Below are 18,325 nucleotides of genomic sequence, written 5' to 3' on the forward strand. Positions count from 1 at the left end.
TTTTAGATATGATCTGAACAGATGTTACGCAATGTTAAACCAAATTTTATGAAACTTCCAGGGTTCACCCACTACTACTAAACAATAATTTTACCTTGGTTTCATTTTCAAATGGTTTAATAAAAGGAGATCCTCTCATAGTTTGTGTTTTTACAATTTGATCATCGAGTACAGTTTGTACTTCGTCCAAAGATGAGAGAATAGAAACACCAGAGTCCCGATATTCCAACGTGTTAAACAATATCTCATCCCAATCACTTTGCATGCGAGCTAAGGCTTTCTCAAGAGAAAATTCCTGAATTGTATAAAAATTAGAAAAATTTGGTAGAAAATATGAAATTATATAGTAGGGTGGGGGAAGATGGGACACCTTTAACACATAATATCCAAATTTCCTGATCGTATTTTAAACAATTAACAACGGTCTATAAGAGTCGTAGGGATATAGTTTTATAAATCTTCGAATGTTTTTTGTTTACTATTAAATGGGATGAGAAAATAGAGTAAAAAGCTGTCCCATCTTCCCCCACCCTACTCAAACTATTGTTTTAACAGGATTGCACGCGCAACAACTTTGTTGGTTATTCTTTTCCTTTATTTTTTTATATGCTAAACATATTTGGCGACCCATTACTGACCAATAAATTTGTTTAATGAATGATAAGTTCCTTGCCCAAGGACACATTTGCCCACAATGGCAGCAAGAACTACTTAAAGCAAGAACTACCTAAATGGCAGCAACTACAATAGCAGCAAGAACTACTTAAAGGCTTGACGATGTTACTAGTGTTGGTGTTTGTTTCTGTGAGAAAAACACCTAACAGCAATTGCCCTAAGCCGGTCAAAAAAATAAAAAAACATACCAATCAAATTTACTGATGAGGTAACCCATAAGCGGGCACGAGTATCGGTGTTATAATACCTATTGTTGCCCGCCCGGCAGTGATAAATTTTTCTAATAAAATTAAACTAACCTTGCTGGCTGCTCCACTAATGGTATCAAACTCATTCATGAACGAATCCAGATTTTTCTTTAAAGTTTTCCTGAGTGTGGTACCCGCATCCGGAGTAAGATCTTCTCCATAAATCTCGGACATCTGGATCCAATGTCTCTTCCTGATGCCAGGGTTACACATGGTTGAGATGAGGGGAATGTATTCCTAAATTAAAGTTCAAACAGTTCAAAATAATGTTTACTAGAGTTGTCTAAACTCTAAACTGTATCACTTTTTTCATTTAGTTTAAAAACTATACATGAAGATTTAATTATCTTTTGCATTATTTGGGGAAAATATTTAGGTGTTTGTAGCAAATAAGTAGACAGTTATGTTGTCTTATCTATGAACTATTGAAATATAAAGAATAAAACCCAAAAATGGATCAGGGGAAATAATATATAATATACAAATATTCCCCACTGAAAACACCACAGCAAAAACATTCTGAACAAGAAAACTACATAAACAATCATGTAAAAAAGATGATTGTATTACAAAACACTTTAAACTGTGACCAATCCTAACACTTTACCATACAAATCTGTACAACAAAAAAATTAATCAAAAATTGCCAATATTTTACACCAATTTTACTATATATATTTGCTGACGCTAGCAGACATATTTTAAGACTAAATAAAAAAAATAATACTTAAATAAAACAAAACTTTACCTTGAATTCTTTGACATCATCCATTATAGCGGAACACAGAGTCACCATCATATCTTTTTTCTCCTCTTCCACTTCCTCATCTCCCAACTTCTTCCTCCGAGGAGCATTCTTCTTCTTCTCCTCCTGAGCTTTCTTTGATTTTGTCACAAATGATTTGTTGGCTGAAAATAGCGTTATATTTTTATTTTTTGTTTGTTGGCTAAAAAAATGTTATTTATTTTTTTTTGTTTGGTGGCTGAAAAAAATGTTATTTATTTTTTGTTTGGTGGCTAAAATAAGTGTTATTTATTCTTTGTTTAATGACTAAAAAGGGTTATTTGAAGTTTTATTTTGTGTTTGTATTAGTAAAAGTAACACTTTAAGTGGAATTAGCTAAAGGCTTAATATATTTTTCTTTTTAGCATATTTTTATGTGGATAAAATAACCAAAAAAAAACAACAATAACAACTGTTTACTGAAATAAAACTAATAAAAGCAAAATAACACAGAAAATTTCACAGAAAAAATAAACACACAGACAAAGAGACATTCGACCAATATTTCTTACATTTATAAATTTCCCTCCAAAACTCATCAACCTCAGCTTCAATTGCTTCACTTTCAAGTTTCAAGAATTCACCATCCATCCATCTTTTCTCTGCTCGCTGCCATTTAAGGATTGTTGCGAACAGTTTTTGGTGAGGCTCAAGTGCAGTGTGCATGCTTTCCACAATTGGGTATTTGGTTTGATCCCATTTAAACAATTCTTCTTCCTGCAAGGGGACTTTTGTTAAAGCAAAAATATGCTGAAATTTTGCTGCTTTGATTAGAACTATTTCAGGCGAAGGAAAAATTTAAAAAATATATATATTATAACTAGTTCTTTTTTATAACTAGTAGTAAGTTTTACCTGTGTATAAAAAAAACTTACAGTTTTAATAATAATTTTCACCTAAGTCCAATGTCTATTTTGTTGTAAAAAATAATAATAGTTTATTCACAAAATAATAACCAGATTCTAGATTCTATTGCGTAAATATTTTTATCAGGTAATAAACAAACCTTTAGCAAAACTCAGCATAATTCAATTTAGTTACCTTGTTTATAAATTCAATTTGTTCTGCTGCTTCAGTGAGTCGTTTATGCACAGCGCGCGTGTCGTTTACGTATTGCTGCATCATATCCAGTTCACCACATTCAGCAAAATCTGCCACCCTTCGTGAGAGTTTCTCCAACTCCAAAGTAAGTTTCTCGCGCTTCTGAAGCAATTCTTGTTCACCAGCTTTCTTGGATGCTTCAACAAGCTAGAACATAATGTAGGTAAGTTTTAACTATAAAAAAGCTACAAACTAGGTATTAGACAGGTAGGTATGTCCTCTAACCCATGTAATATAACCAAGTATCAAAGAGTTATATTATGCCTAATAAATCCAAAGCTAATTTCGGCAATAAATATAATACACAAGGTTAGGTATCAAGCAGAATCCACCAGTAAACAAAAGCATGATTTTTATTTTAATTTGCCAGACAAGTTAAACCTAGAAAGCAATCATTATTTTTGTTTTGTTAAAAAGGTTTACTCATACAATAAGTCTTAGAAATACAGCTAGGAATATGTAAAACATTTTTACATATTTAAATATAAATTAATAATAATAACTATGTTTGTATCTTCAACTACATACTGAAGATTTAAAAATATATTTTAAATAAAAACACAGGATACAGCGACCAAACTACAGTTGTTAAAACAAGCTTACAGTTAAAAACATATTTACATTTAATTTGAAGAAAATATGCGTGGTCGCGACACCTAATTAAATATCGTATAATTAGAAAAATATTTCTTACGTCATCATTGGCATCAAAGATCGGTTGAATGGTCTTCGGCCAAGTAAGAACTGTGCTGTTTAATTCAATATCATCACCACTGAACATATGGACATCCAATAAGAAGTTTAATCTTTTGTGACTCTCAGTGATTCTCTCTTTTAACTCAGTAACACCTAGTAAAAAAGTCAAAATTAATTTGTGAAACTAAAAAAAATGGTTGCAGAAAAATGTAATCAAAGGGTACTTGGTTCAAGACTTAGTTCCGCTACTATAGTTGAATGTTTGACCTCTTGTATGGCTGACAATTTGGATAATAATTTGTGACCACTGGATTGGAACCTCAGCCTCATACTCACAACGGTGACAACATTAAGTGTGGAACCCTTTAGTTACTTCAAAAGTTCTCTAACCCCTGAGCTATAGTGTTGGGAAAAGACAACTATAATTGGACCAACCCATTTATATACCCATAAAGGGGTAAATATAACATTTACCATAAAAGAATGTTATTTACCCATTAAGGGGTAAATACGCCCGATGTGTTGTTTTAAATACTAAACTGAAAACATGTTCTGGCAATGAAGGAAAACTAACCAGTAGTTCGAGCTTCTTTGACAAAATTAATCATATCCATCATTTCTTCACTGTCTTCGGGAGTTTTGAGACATCTTTGCTTAATCGTCTCAAATCGTGAGCAAATGCTGGGAGTTAAAAGGCATCATCATAAAATATAACATTTAAATCTAATCTAAAATTTGCATTTTCCATGTTTTTAATAATTTTTATATATTCTTGCGCATTATTCTTAATCTTCACTACCTAATTGAAGCCAAAAATTGTGTTATAGCATACGATAGCCCATAAAATTTAAAAACCAGGATAAAAAAAAAAACAATTTTGGATAACAAAAATTTACTCTTTATTATCTTCTCTGTGATCTTTAGTGAGTCTTTCTAGCAAAGTGTCAATGTGCTTACGCGCAAATTCCACCAAACCTCGCTTGATGTCTTCACAGTTTAATTGAATCTGATAAAAAAAATTTAAATGTTATATAAAATAACATACACTTGTATATCGATAACAATATAAAATATTTTTTAAAGGCAGTAGTTTTGACGTTAAAAAAAACGTTTTTAAATCTAGCGGTAATAATATGCAAATAATTTAGCAAAATTTACAATGTGGTCTATGTAATAGTGCTGATATTACAGTGAGCATTAATTATTGAGACACATATTTAACATATGTGAGCATGTGTGTCTTTGGGCAAGACAAAGTTGGTCCCTAATAGGTTGCTCAAATTGTAGTCTTGAACCAAGTACCTTTTGATTACATTTTCAAATAAATAAAGCATATTTTGTGTTAAACTTTGTATACTTACCATATCAAAGTGAATAATGCTATCAAGTGAAATGATTTCTTTGGCCACTGCAGAGAACTTTTCAATATATTCACAATAATCTTGGAAGGAATGTTCTTCTGCCATAAAGCTTTCAATCTTAGAAGCAGCCTCTCCATTTACAAGATAGCTGTATTTTTCAACTAAGAAAAACAAAGTAAAGCCATGAATATATGAATATATATGTAATAATAATTATAACTTTATTTGTTTCTTTGATTACAGTAGCAAAAATTTAGAAATATTTTAAACAAAAAGACAGGATAAAGCGACAAAACAGTTGTTAAAACACGCTTACAAGTAAAACATTTACATTTAGTTGAAAGAAAATATGCCGTCACCAATTTATGTTTAATTATTTTTAAGTTTAACTTCTAATAGAAACAAAAGTGTGCGTAAAGACACAACCCGTACAGAATGTAACTTACTTATTATCGTGTGGTAAGGCAACAAAAAACATTAGTGGCCTATTTTATATACCTTTTGTCTTCTTATAAGTTACTAAAAATTTTAAACTACCTGACTTACGAATGTAACACAAGAAAATATAAAATTCAGTTAAAATTATTAATACTAACCGAAAAAATCCATGTGGTCCTGTGGGCCTTCGAAATTTGTTTTTACTGCATGTTTGAGAGAAGCCAGCGCTTGATTCGCAATATAGTCGGCAACTTGTGTGTCAATGTAAACTGCCGATGCAGCCCCTGTAAGCCATGATTGCACGGTTGGTACGCTGTGCATACTGCTACAGATGGTGTTGGCAACAAGCATGACACATTCTTCCAAATCCTATAAATGAATAGAATTTGTAAATAGGTGTGGTCCCACAGTGAGATAGTTTAAGCCAATAACCACCAAAACAATAAGTTTTGAATTGATTTAATGAGATTGTTTGATAGAAGTAAAAAGCATAAAGCTAGCGCTCTTATTTTTAACTAAAAGCAAAGAAATATCTGATAAAAAACTGTTCTTTGAAAACAATTTATATGTTGTTAATTTAAATTAATGGAAGTAAGATTTTAATAAGAGAGCAAAATTTTAATAAGAGAGTAATGGAAGTAAGATTTTAATAAGAGAGCAAAACGTTTAGATACAATTTCGATTTAATTATACAGCAATCATTTTTAAAATTTTAAATACGGTTGTTCGATATTAAAAAAAAAACAATTTCAATGCCCTTTTTTAAAAAGAAAATAACGTTAAAAAAAAAACCTGAAAACTTGGATAAAATTCCATATTCCCTTCATCAAATGTGAGCTCGAGGTGAAATATTGGAAGTTGAAGTTTATCATCGAGGTCAAACAAATTAACCAGGTGTTGTAGGGAGCGGGTGACAAGATCTTTTAACTAAAGAAATATAATTTTTGGATATTTTGTTTTTATGATTAATGGAAAATTATGATGATTTTTTTGTAATTTTCGCGCTGAATGGAAAATTGTGTTTGTTTTATAACTTTTGTAATCTACAGGCTTGATAAAAAATTGTAAAGTTTTTTGGTAATTTTATGATTCTTAGGCTTCATAGAAGTTTTTAGGTTAGGCAATACTGTGATCTTCAGACTTGTTGATAAAATTATGTTGGATATATATTTTAAGTAATGTTTCGGCTTCAAGCATTTTGGTATCTCTTGTGGTGTAACATCTTTAGAAAAATATCAAATTTCAAAAAACATGTAAAACTATCCACATTAAAAGTTGTGATATGATTCGCTACAGTCTGTAGAAGATGTAAAATGATATTTAATAGAAAACAAGTAAACAATCTGTAACGTAACTTTTGTATAAGAATTTTTTAACATGATTTTGAATCTATTTGATCACGATAAAGAAAATCATATTAAATAATAAAATTCAAAGATAGAAATTAATAGTCAACAAACCAGCTTAAATAAACTTCACTCAATAAACAAATTACAATATAATTAGAAGAGAAATAATTATTAAATTCATTTGTCTCTTTGGTCATGGCAGCGAAGACTTAAAAACGTTTTATACGAAAATACAGGATATAGCGACAAAACTACAGTTGTTCAAACACGCTTATAGTTAAAAACATATTTACATTTATTTGGAAGAAAATAAGCATTGTCGCTACACCTAGCAGATAATCGTGCTGTTTATGTTTAACTATTATCAAATTAAACTTCCAATAGAAACAAAAGTGTGCGTAAAGAAAGAATACTGTACAAAAAGGCACCACAGCACAACAGGAAGCCAAATTGAAATATTTCCATTAAAACTTATTTATTTGTAAAGTGGATATACCAATACAATTCAATACCACTCACCTGGTTGGATATAAGAGTTGTCACACATGAGTAGAAAGAATCAAATTTATCTCGTCGAATCCCTTTAAATTTCTGTTCATCTCCAAATACATTGATAATACGTGGATACCAACGTTGCATTAATTTGTCTTCAGTTTTTTCGCATTCAAGCAAAACATTGTTTCTCAGGTATTCAATATCTATCGGACCTTGTGACCTGGTATTTCAAGAATTGATTAAGAAAATAGGTTTTGATGAACTGCATAAAGAATGTATATATAGTTCATAATAAGACATGACCATATTTTTTATAAAATTATTTTTACAAAATTATTATATTTTTTTTTAAAAAAATTAATATATACATACAAAACTGAACCAGACTATCTTTAACGTATAGTTCAAAAATCCAATTATTCAGTAATTCTGAAAACCTATTATTGTCTGCGTATGAAAAGTAGGCAATAATAATAACTTTATTTGTCTCTTCGATTACAGTGACTAAAATTTAAAAATGTTTTAAACGAAAAGAAAAGATATAGGAACAAAACAACATTCATTAAAACACACTTACAGTTAAAATCACAAATACATTCAGAAAGAAAATAAGCTTGGTCGCTACACCTACCAGTCAAACAAGGTATTTATGTTTAATTTTTATCAAATTAAACTTTTAATAGAAACAAAAGTGTGCATAAAGACACAGGCTTTGAATTAAACACATACCTTAAACTACTAAGATCAACCATAAGAAGGGGTTCCAAATCTGCTTGACACATCTGAAGCACCACTTGCATAGAATGGTGTGTCACCCATAAGTTTGCAAGGATATTACTTTGTGCTTTTAAGAATGATTCGTGCCATGGGCTTGAATAATCCAATCCACTGTGAGAATTAGACATTTTGAAGATAACATTGCTGTTATATAATTTACATTTATCAGATTGTAAGTAGATTGAAATGTAAAGGTAATGAGATAGTAAAAAACCATCAGGGCAGCACAATTGTATAAAAATATTAAACCAAAGCTTAGGAATGTAAATTTCAGAAATATAAAAACAAACTCATAAAAAAGTTTAAAATAGTTTACAGATAAAATAAGTTATACTGCACTTATAAAAACAGTGAAAAATATTTTTCTGAAAATAAAAAAAAAATCCATCATAAAATTACTTTTCAGGCATAAAGTTACTTTTATAAACTTACACTGGTTCAACAGGAGGGGGGCCAGCTTGTTCGTTGTCCAATCCCTTCACTGATGGTTTCAATAAAACATGTTGAACTGTAATTTAACTAACTTCATAAATAAAAATAACTACTATAATACTTTCATACTGATTTGGCCTGATTGAAAAAAAATGTTTTTGAAAAAAAACATTGGCAATAAAAGTAGAGAAACAGACAACAGAAATCTAATGGGTAAAATATTTATAAATTTTGGACCAACCAAGGTATCGTGCTTTATAAAATAAAATATGAAAAAGTTATGTTTAAAAAATTGAAAATAAATATTACTTACCCATAGATTTTCTGGTACTGGCTTCAAAATCTATTTTGACTTCTTCGAAAATTTCATTTATCCTTTGGTTCTGTTGCTTTGAAACTTTTAAATGAGGTGGGATTTTCATGAGAATAGATTGCAACCATTCATCTTGTATTGGAACAACAGGTCCTGATTCAACACACTTCTTCATGTACATGTACATTTGCTGGAAACAATTAATGCATTTCATTATATTCCTCATGTCTACTCGAATTCGCTCAAGGCTGTAAACGGGGATAAACATTATTGAATGTAATGCGTGTGTAACAACCTTGTCACAATTAAAGATTTTATTATCGGTATTCTTGGTTGCGGTTTATAACGAACCGCCCGCTAGCGTGTCCAAAATATAATGACCGAGAAAAATACGCTAGATGCAACTTAATGCGCACACAGACAAAACCAAAAAATACGTTACACGTGTATACTGCTTTGTAAAACACGCTCACCACGTTTCCTTCTCTTTTTGGGTGTGGCAAGAGTTATAAATAAGAAGGCAGTTTGATTACGTTTTGATCAGAGTGGTTGTTATGAAGATACAATATGTCACAATTGATTAACTTAAATTAATGCAAGACCAAGTTAGTGACACTTTTCTGCATGTTTCAACCAACATGTTTCATTATTGATATACAAGAACATAACTTAAAGGTTTCCTAAGACCAAACAAACACGTGGTGGTTGTAATTGTTGCAATGCTAAAAATTAATTCAAAAAACTTACCCTGCGTTTTCTTTCACTGCTCATCATCTAAAAATATTAAACATAATAATATATATATCTATAAACTGCAAAGACATCGAAAATGGCTAATTCTTAGCAGTATAAAAAAAGAGTTTTCTAAACTGTTAAGAATCTTATGCTTGAAAATACACTTTTAAACTACACTTGATAATAAAAAAGGTGTAATAATTAATAATTTTATTAAATTGAATGGTTATTGCTTACCACACAACTTTATAGAATTAATAGTTATTACATCATATCCATTATCAAGTGTAGTTTAAAACTGTATTGTCACACATTTCAATTCATACAATTCAAACATTATTCACATACATTATAAACTTTATAAATTACTTTATAATATACCTTATAAACACAGTATTCCTGACTGTTGAAGAAACACTTACAGCCATTAATAAACTACAGTAATAATAGTTTTATGAATAAGTAAGCAACACAACTTACAGCTCCTGGTAAACTTGGTTCTTTCTTTTTAGGAGGAGCACATCGAACAATTTCTTTTGTTTCTTCACTGGCTGCTTCTGCCTCTTTTATGCTAGGAAATAAAAATAAATATTCCAACTTTTCCAATAGTCTTAAATGCAAAGTAGGTAGATAGGCTATCATTCTCACGTTAGTTAAGAATTATACTGTTTCTATTGATCATGAGTGCCTGTCTAAAAGTTACAATGTCCAAAGACACATATGTCTTTGAAAAATCAAGCCTCAATCAATCCTGAAACCTCCCAGCCAAAGAAAAATGTGCTAGCCCAGTCTGTAGAATATGGCAGGTACACGAGCGATTTTGTTCACAAACTTTTGATGATGCACGCCAATTAATTAAACAATGAAAAAATAGCTATTAAATTTAGTAAGATTTCCTAACGTGGCTTAGAAATGTACGGGATTAGCACGCCGATTTTAATGATAGCATGCGTGCACGTGAAAAATAACAGTCTTGCACGTGTGAGATCTTGTCAGGAACTGTCATACTCTGCAGACTGAGTGCCAGCCAGTGTGGTACGAAGTTGTTGTGCAACGAAAAACAGCCCATATATGTGTTTTTACCATTTAAGAAATAATAGCCTTAATTTGAATTAAACCGAAAATTTACATGATATCGTTTAGGAGTTGCTGGTAATGCACGTTTCTGCGGTGTGTCATTAATTTGCTTCTTGAAAAATCCCTGCTTCCCGGTAATCCAGATTCCATCCTGTTTCTCAGTGGTATGGGAGGTAAAAGGGGTTGCCGGGATGTCCCAACACTGCCATTGGGAGGCGTGCGCTTAGATTTTCCTTTTGATGAGGAAGACATTTTTTGGTTTGTTGATATCCTTGGTTACGTCATATAGATAGGAAAGATAGCTAGTTCAATAGTAACTGTTTACTAAAACCTTATCTTATCAATTAAGTTAAAGTGTCTGAAATATATTGAAACAAAAAAGCATGAAAATGTAAGCAATGCCAAAACGCCTATTATCCGAGTTGTTTTTAACGCAACTGATAATATTTAAAATAACACACATGCTAATTTTTGTTTTTTAAGTATTAAAAAAGTAAAAACAAACACATGCGGTACAATTGTCGTACAAACGTGATTTTACATTAAAACAACTTTTCAACAAAACAAGCTGTTGTTGTTGCCAATGGAAACTGATATCTATAGAAATCTTATAAATTATGCCAGATTAAATGGGCACGTAGTGATCATTTAGAGTCCTTTTTGCACGACCATAAAACACCAAACTCGAACAATCTAAGAGTAACCGACTTTTTAGGTAGGTGACATTAATAGTAAGTATTAAAAATGGTCGCTAATATTTCCACTTTGTATGTATATTCGTTAGTTACTGCGCAGTTATTGTAGTATATACTAATCGCAATTAACCGTTCACGCCCGTTAAGTTACATCAGCATCGCAGTTTGTTGTTTAGATAAAAAGGAACAGTAAAAATCACAGGCATGATGACAGCGTGTGAGTAATTAATAGCGTGACGTATAATTTTAAGCGTGAAGGAAGCGTCATCCACAACCAATACCGCGGATTTCCGTGGAAAAATAACGCGGTGTTAGCGTCATTATCATTATATGGGTAGGCTACAAAGCACACGGATGCCAAATATGTAGTGTTGAGCTCTGCCATATAGTCTATAGATTAAGAAAGTTAGGAGCTTGGCTGCTTGTAGTCTTCGTGCGCGTCTGGTGGGTACGGTACTACAGGTACGATTCATTTCGCTTTGGTTTGTGATCTGAGCAGTTCAGATTGGTGTATTATGGTTACAAAGAAGAAACCTTAGACAATTTTACGTTGTGCGATCAATTTGTTGTTGTGATATAGTATTGTGGGGTAAGATGGGACACCTTTGACACATAATATCCAAATATCCTAATACTGAATATAATTTCCAAACACAGAAAATGACTTGGGTGTTTGTTTCATTACTGGTAATTATCGGCACAGCATGATGTCTGACGTAGTGAGACATAGCGACGCCAACAGTACAGATGGTAGAAATGTACCTTGAAGCGGTGCCATATGTGTTTAGTAATATTTTGTCCCGGAACGTTTTTTAATCGGTCCGTATTTAATAGACCTCGTATTGTATATGTTCCAACCTACTACGCATGCGCAGTAGCGTCGCGACGTAATACGTATACCATATAATAGACAGTACAACGACGCATATATATACATAACGTGCACAACAAATAACATGCCGACAAAGATACGAAGGTATAAGTGCAGCGAGTGCAAGAGACAAAAGTAATTAAGGACGTACATATAATCATTGAAACACCGACAAATAAAATGTGTGACAAATTCGTCCGGTTTTACATTTAATCTCAGTGTCACCGAGTTATTCATACCTTTGTTACATTTTCCAAGTTATGTCTCAAAAATTTATCAAATAAAATCTCCAACTTTTTCTAATGTATTTGCATATAAAATAATCCACAAAAAAATATGCGTAACACTCTTGTGCTGACCTTCTTGTAAGATTGAAGGTCTTGCCGGGACTTTCTTGTAAGATTGCACATACTTTGGTGGAAGGTCACGTCTTATTTTCCTTCAAACTGAAATACGATATAGGCGGCCGTTAAAACACTGTGTGGTACAGGTTTGGTGGATTACGGTATCTTAACTGACTGTATTAAGAAATACTGAATTTCTGTTGCAAGATTTGATTTTATTTCTGCATTTTACTAGAATTTTTATGAGAATGAGTATAGTCGGGGAAAAGACATTTAAAGGTAAAACGTCAGAGCTACTGATCAACTTAAACAGGTAAATCACCTTCGTTGTTTAAATACCACAATCTTCTTCTTTACTGTTTCTAAAGAGATAAAAAAATTAAGTTATGTTTTGCTATGTCCCATCACGGCCCACTAGAGATATCTCTAGTAGGCCGTGATCCCATATATACCGTTTTATCAGAACGTCTTGTTTTACAAATAGATTACGAGAAGCAAATGTGCTCTGTGACGTCACATTCAAAGTTGATGGCCAGAAGATATCTTGCCATAAAGCAATTCTCGCTGCATATTCCAAACATTTCGAAAACAAGTTTACTTCAGGGGTAGGTTATATACAAATTTTATTGTTTCCCTCATACCATTCAAGTTGTGCTTCGGCAAACACACATTATAGTTATGTAAGGTGTCAACAATATAGGAGCGCAGGAGAAGATGAGACACCTTTTGATTCTATTTCCTCGTCCCATTTGGTAGTAAACAAACAACATTCAAAAAATTATAAAACCGTATCCTCACGAGTCCTTTTAGACCGTGGTTAATTGTTTAAAACACCATCACGATATTTGGATACTATATGCGCTAAAAGTGTCCCATCTTTCCCCACCCTACTATAATGTTGACGACTTCGACATACTATGTGTAGTTCTTCCTAAGTTGAATGAATGAATAAATAAATGAATGAATGAAACTTACTCACTCCATGCGACGAGCAAAAATACCCAAACCTACTAGAAGGTCGATTAAGTTATAACTTACAATGTTTTACACTCAGGAATATTTGGGCGAAGAAATTGAACTGACTGGCTTTACAGCGACAACGTTTTTGACGATACTTCAGTTCGTGTACAATCAAACAATCACCATCAGCAACTCCAACGTGCTTCAAATATATGAGGCATGTGAACAGATGCAAATTAATCGTAAGTTGCGATAACACGTCCGCTCTCGAATGATAAATAATTACCTGCAATAATATAATATTCACCTAAATTAAAAATAATATAATGTTTCAAACAAAATAAGCGTGGTGGCGATTTTCATTATCTTAAAATAAACCTAAAATTTAGTTGAATTTTATCGTCTTTCATATGGCCAATGTAAAAATAGTTACGAATTTTAACTTAGTTTATAAGCTGCGAATTTTAACTTAGTTTATAAACTTCCACAGCTGTCAAAGATTTTTGTGAAGAGTTTATTAACGAAGAGCTGCAGGTCGGAAACTGTTTACGATTCCGATTCTTTGCGCTACGATATCAAAACAGAACCTTGACAGCCAAATGCGAAAACTTTATTCTTAACAATTTTCAATTAGTAACAAACGAGAATGAGTTTAAGGAACTGAGTGTGGATGATGCACAGGGGTTGCTGGCAATGAAAAAACAACAGGTTTTAAACATTATACGTTTCACAGAAGTAGGCATTTGTTTACCAAACTTATCAGGGCTGTATTGGCAATAAACGGACGATCTACATTAGCGTGTGTATGTTAAGATAAGGGACTCAATGGTACAAATGTTGAAGTTAATGGTGATACCGCAATTAATAGTCTACTTTAATTTATACGGTTATAAAACGTACGGATATAAGACGCATACAATTAAGGCGCCACATATTGTGAAAAATGATTAAAGGTACATTTATTTATGAAACATTTCATTATAGGATCCTCAACCTGCTGAGTTATTTTTCGGGATCATTTTAGACTGGGTGAAATATAACCCTGAAAAACGAGCACAATTCTTTGAAAGATTGTTGCAGATGGTTGATATAACGAATCTGCCAACTAAGTACCTAAATGACTTCACGAAACGAGCGGAGGCGAGTTTACCTTTGTCATTTTATCCTACATACGATTTATAACAGCAATATGAACATAAATAGGATTTACATACGATAGCGAAGATCAAATACCAGAGAGCAGAGCTTTAATGAATGGCCACGAAAACTACGATGCTCAGTTAGAAAATAGGCGCAGTTAGAGATACTTCATGGAGTGCACAGTTAATTAAGGCTTGTGGTGTTAAAACAGAGCTGTAATAGGCCCTATTCCAAGTCCGTTGACGTGTTTTGCGGTCTTCAGCCATACAGAAGTAACAGAACATTAAAATATATAAAGGCAACTTTTATATTTCAGAAATGGGTAATGAAGACTGATGTTTACGTTCAAACGGTTGTGCCAGAATTACTCAACCGTCTATCCAATCCGACCAAAAATGTAAAAACGGAAGGTGAATAAGTGTTTAAAATCTTTTGAGCTCTGTTATAACCTTTCATTTGTTCCAATCTATAAGGCTATAGTTTTTTGTCTACGAATCTTTTCAGAAGACAACTTGAAGTTCATGGTGGTAGGTGACGAAGATCAAAAGTCCAAAAGCGTCACTGTGTACAATGTGAAAAGTAAAACGTGGAAAAACATGAAGGTAATACATACACACCTTTCACACTTTAACAAGACTCCTGTATATATTTGGCTGAAAAAAAGATCCCATTAGCTATTAGTATCCCGTGTTTTCTAATCGTGTTTTTAACAATTAACAACGCTCCGATAGAGTCGTGAGGGTGTGGTTATATCACTCTGGGACGATAAAAGGAAAGAATAACTTACCATCCTACCCCAACCTATAAAATATCAAAGTGGCTGTTTTATACATTGTACTGTATAACGTGGCAAAAACTGACTCTTCTAAATTTAACCTTGTACCTTTTGTAGTCAACGAAATACCATCGATATGGAGCAAGTACTGTTAAGATAAAAAGCCGAGTGTATACGGCTGGAGGAAGGAAATCGAAAAATGTAGAGACTTTTGATTTGGAGAACATTGAGGACGATTGGCAGTTGGTGTTGCCCATGAAACAAAATCGATGGCGAGCAGCCTCTGCGGTTATAAACGGTAGGTTTGCTTTTTAAATTTAAAGAATATCCTGTATAGCCTGTATCCCACGGGCGCACGGGACAACCAATAATGACTTTAGAAAAAGCGATTTTTTAGAATATAACATTCAAATACCTGGATCGTGTTTTAAATAAATAACAACATCATCGCCTGTCTATGGTTACACTTTTTGACGAGAAAAACATGTCTCATATTACCCGAACCTAGTATACTACGCAATAGTTACTATATGTCGAGGCGTTTAGGAGAGGGGAAACAGTATAATAAGGTCAAACGCCACATAATAATTACTTTCAGAAAATTTCTAAAGAACAGTACAGTGTTCGTTGCATCATGCTGCCACCGTTGTTGTAGGCATGTGTGTTCTTGGGCAAGACACTCAACAAAAATAAAATAAATGGATGCGTTTCTCGTAAGCGGGCACGAGGTGTATTAAACAGAACCCCCGTGTCAACGACAATAGATGCTGTTTATATTTGATAACGCAGATAAAATGTACACTGTTGGTGGATGGGATGAAGGCACGTTGGCAACAGCAGAAGTTTATGATCCTGGATTGGACAAGTGGGAACTATTTGCATCTCTAATAACACAGCGGGCTCATCATGCGCTTGTGTCTTGGCAAGGTTAAAGATATACGAAATGAAATTAATACACAAATTCTGTATGTGCAGTTATTTCGTGTAGGCTGGCGCACAATGAATAAAGCGCTTGCCCTTTAACCATGAGGAACCGGGTTCAATGCTTGATGCTGCTACCATCGTGGGCCTATGTGTACTTAACGGCATTTGTTCTAACTGGCTAGTGGTCACTTGTGGGCTGTCTAGATTGTCAACGATACAACCAAAAATATATGAATTCAATGAATGAATGTAACTAGCTTTATCCTCACGTGGCCGGAAAACAACAGTCGTTATAACACGGGTCATACACCTCGTGCCAGCTGACGAGTTACCATGTATGCTATTTTGTGGGTGATTATTTTTTGTGTCCTTTTTTAATTTTTTAATGTGTGGCTGATAATTTGCACAACCCATTAGCGACCACTGGGTTGAAGCAATTGCCGTTAAATGTCTTGCCCAAGAACACTTACGCTCACAGTGGTACCAACAACGAGCCTTGAACCCATTACTTCTTGGTTAGAGGCAGGCGCGCTAACCAACTGTGCTATACGGCGGCGGACGTATAAAATACATTTATTCCTTCATTCGTATCAAGGTTGTTTGTACGCCTTCGGAGGGAACAGTCATGGTGGAGTAAGGTCTTTATTGGGTGAACTGAACTCGTTGGAAACTTATGATCCAAGAAACGGCAAATGGAAATCACTTGCAAACATGAAAGAAAAGCGGGATGGATTGTGTGGGGTGGCTTTAAACCATTCCCTCTACGCCATCGGTGCGTGGTTTGATGTTACTTTATGGTACTAACGACTAACCATTTGGCTGGAGAAAAAAAATTGTTTAAGTGCCCATATATATTATTAGGCAGATTTATTATACGGTGGGAAGACCTGGCATATTGCAGTGCAGTGTGTCGGATTCCATACTGGGCCCCTTTGAGCATTTAATCAATAAAAGTCTAATTTATTATTCTATGAATCAGGTGGTAATGGGCTGTCATCGGTCGAACGTTACGACTTACGAATGAACAAATGGACCGATTCGTGCAACTTGAAAATGAGCAGGAGTGCTGCGTGTGCGTGTGTTGTGGATGGGAAGATATATGTCGTCGGGAGGTATAATAGATAAGAAAATTCGATTATAATAAATCATTAATATTTGTCCAGCGCCGTGATAAGCGCATGTCTAACCCAGTTGTTATTTGGGTTTAAGGCTCGTCGCTGACACCATTGTCAGCGTACGTGTTCTTGGGCAAGACACTTAACGGCAATTGCTTCAATCCAGTGGTCACTAATGAGGTTGTTTAAATTGTCAGCCAATCAGAAAAAAGTAGTTCCTTATTTGGTAAATCGTAAACGGGCACGAGGTGTATGAAACAAAACATCCGGGTAATAAGTTCTTTCTTTGCCTCGCTTATATTGATTCATTTAATACACAATATTAATTACTTTAGTCGTGGCGAGAAAAAGGCAAGTAAGTCAGTGGAATGCTTTGATCCCAAAGGCGACGAATGGCTATTGGAAACAGACATGGAAGCAGCAAGAGTTTATGCCACAGTGGTCGCTCTGTAAACTTAATGCAAAGCCAATGCATGGGCCAGTTTTCAAAACGTAGTAGCCCAAACCCAAGAACAACATTTAAAATCGAGCATACCACTTGCTTAATTTCGATAATTTGCTGGGATACATCAGTCATAATTTTCGAAATATTCTTTGTTTACCAACAATGACGATGAAACAGAATTAAAACATGGGTCAGCTTACCCTAACCTATAATATCTCTATGGTGTCCGATGTATATAAACAGAAATGAACCCAATATACTCATTACCGCAACGATTAGCCGAAAGGTACGGTAAAGGCTTATTTGTTAATGATATGTAAATTAACCGTGTGAATAAACTATATATGGCTAACTAAACACGCGTCATTCTTTAAAATGCATTATGCGCATGTAACGTCAAACCTCCACGAGGTATACCGGGATTTTGACAATATACCACGAAGGCTTAGTGACCAAGCCAAAAGGCAGAAATTAGGATCGCTTGTTATTCCTCAAACGAAATGAATTAAGTAATGTAAACAAAACAGAAAACCCGCTTTAAACGCAAGACACAATAACTAACATTAATAGTGATA

General features: G+C 33.5%; 2 protein-coding genes across 3 annotated transcripts in view; one reads left to right on the plus strand and one right to left on the minus strand.

Annotated features, from left to right (window-relative positions):
* LOC100177948 (dynein heavy chain 12, axonemal) overlaps positions 1–13,545 on the minus strand; it is a 48,030-nt gene extending 34,485 nt beyond the window's left edge. Inside the window, exons 1-21 of one of the 2 annotated variants that reach the window (XM_026834731.1) lie at positions 13,430–13,545; positions 12,714–12,753; positions 12,407–12,493; positions 10,534–10,714; positions 9,885–9,975; positions 9,417–9,443; positions 8,670–8,859; positions 8,357–8,432; positions 7,877–8,035; positions 7,172–7,367; positions 6,096–6,230; positions 5,462–5,672; positions 4,866–5,026; positions 4,401–4,510; positions 4,079–4,185; positions 3,503–3,657; positions 2,749–2,955; positions 2,220–2,424; positions 1,672–1,832; positions 975–1,160; positions 95–295 (exon numbers count right to left, since the gene is read on the minus strand). In XM_026834731.1, the coding sequence (XP_026690532.1) occupies positions 95–295; positions 975–1,160; positions 1,672–1,832; positions 2,220–2,424; positions 2,749–2,955; positions 3,503–3,657; positions 4,079–4,185; positions 4,401–4,510; positions 4,866–5,026; positions 5,462–5,672; positions 6,096–6,230; positions 7,172–7,367; positions 7,877–8,035; positions 8,357–8,432; positions 8,670–8,859; positions 9,417–9,443; positions 9,885–9,975; positions 10,534–10,631 (2,676 nt within the window). In that variant the 5' untranslated portion in view covers positions 10,632–10,714; positions 12,407–12,493; positions 12,714–12,753; positions 13,430–13,545. The remainder of the gene's footprint in view (positions 1–94; positions 296–974; positions 1,161–1,671; positions 1,833–2,219; positions 2,425–2,748; positions 2,956–3,502; positions 3,658–4,078; positions 4,186–4,400; positions 4,511–4,865; positions 5,027–5,461; positions 5,673–6,095; positions 6,231–7,171; positions 7,368–7,876; positions 8,036–8,356; positions 8,433–8,669; positions 8,860–9,416; positions 9,444–9,884; positions 9,976–10,533; positions 10,715–12,406; positions 12,494–12,713; positions 12,754–13,429) is intronic. The other variant, XM_026834732.1, reaches the window with a different exon arrangement.
* LOC100180298 (kelch-like protein 12) lies at positions 10,515–18,107 on the plus strand. The gene is made up of 12 exons (XM_018812003.2): positions 10,515–12,704; positions 12,876–12,996; positions 13,446–13,593; positions 13,842–14,059; positions 14,336–14,491; positions 14,808–14,901; positions 14,996–15,093; positions 15,384–15,564; positions 16,056–16,193; positions 16,786–16,962; positions 17,170–17,302; positions 17,641–18,107. The coding sequence occupies exons 1-12, from the start codon at positions 12,634–12,636 to the stop codon at positions 17,756–17,758; spliced, it is 1,653 nt and encodes a 550-aa protein (XP_018667548.1). The 5' UTR covers positions 10,515–12,633; the 3' UTR covers positions 17,759–18,107.
* Positions 18,108–18,325: the final 218 nt, after the last annotated feature.

Source organism: Ciona intestinalis, chromosome 5 (genome assembly GCF_000224145.3).
Source record: "Ciona intestinalis chromosome 5, KH, whole genome shotgun sequence".
Lineage (NCBI taxonomy): Eukaryota > Metazoa > Chordata > Ascidiacea > Phlebobranchia > Cionidae > Ciona > Ciona intestinalis.

Excerpts from the sequence above, each read along its gene's own strand:
- LOC100180298 (XM_018812003.2), top strand. The coding sequence starts at position 12,634 with ATGAGAATGAGTATAGTCGGGGAAAAGACATTTAAAGGTAAAACGTCA. Across the intron at positions 13,594-13,841 it reads TGAACAGATGCAAATTAATC|CTGTCAAAGATTTTTGTGAA; the intron begins GTAAGTTGCGAT and ends AAACTTCCACAG. Across the intron at positions 16,963-17,169 it reads CCATTCCCTCTACGCCATCG|GTGGTAATGGGCTGTCATCG; the intron begins GTGCGTGGTTTG and ends TCTATGAATCAG.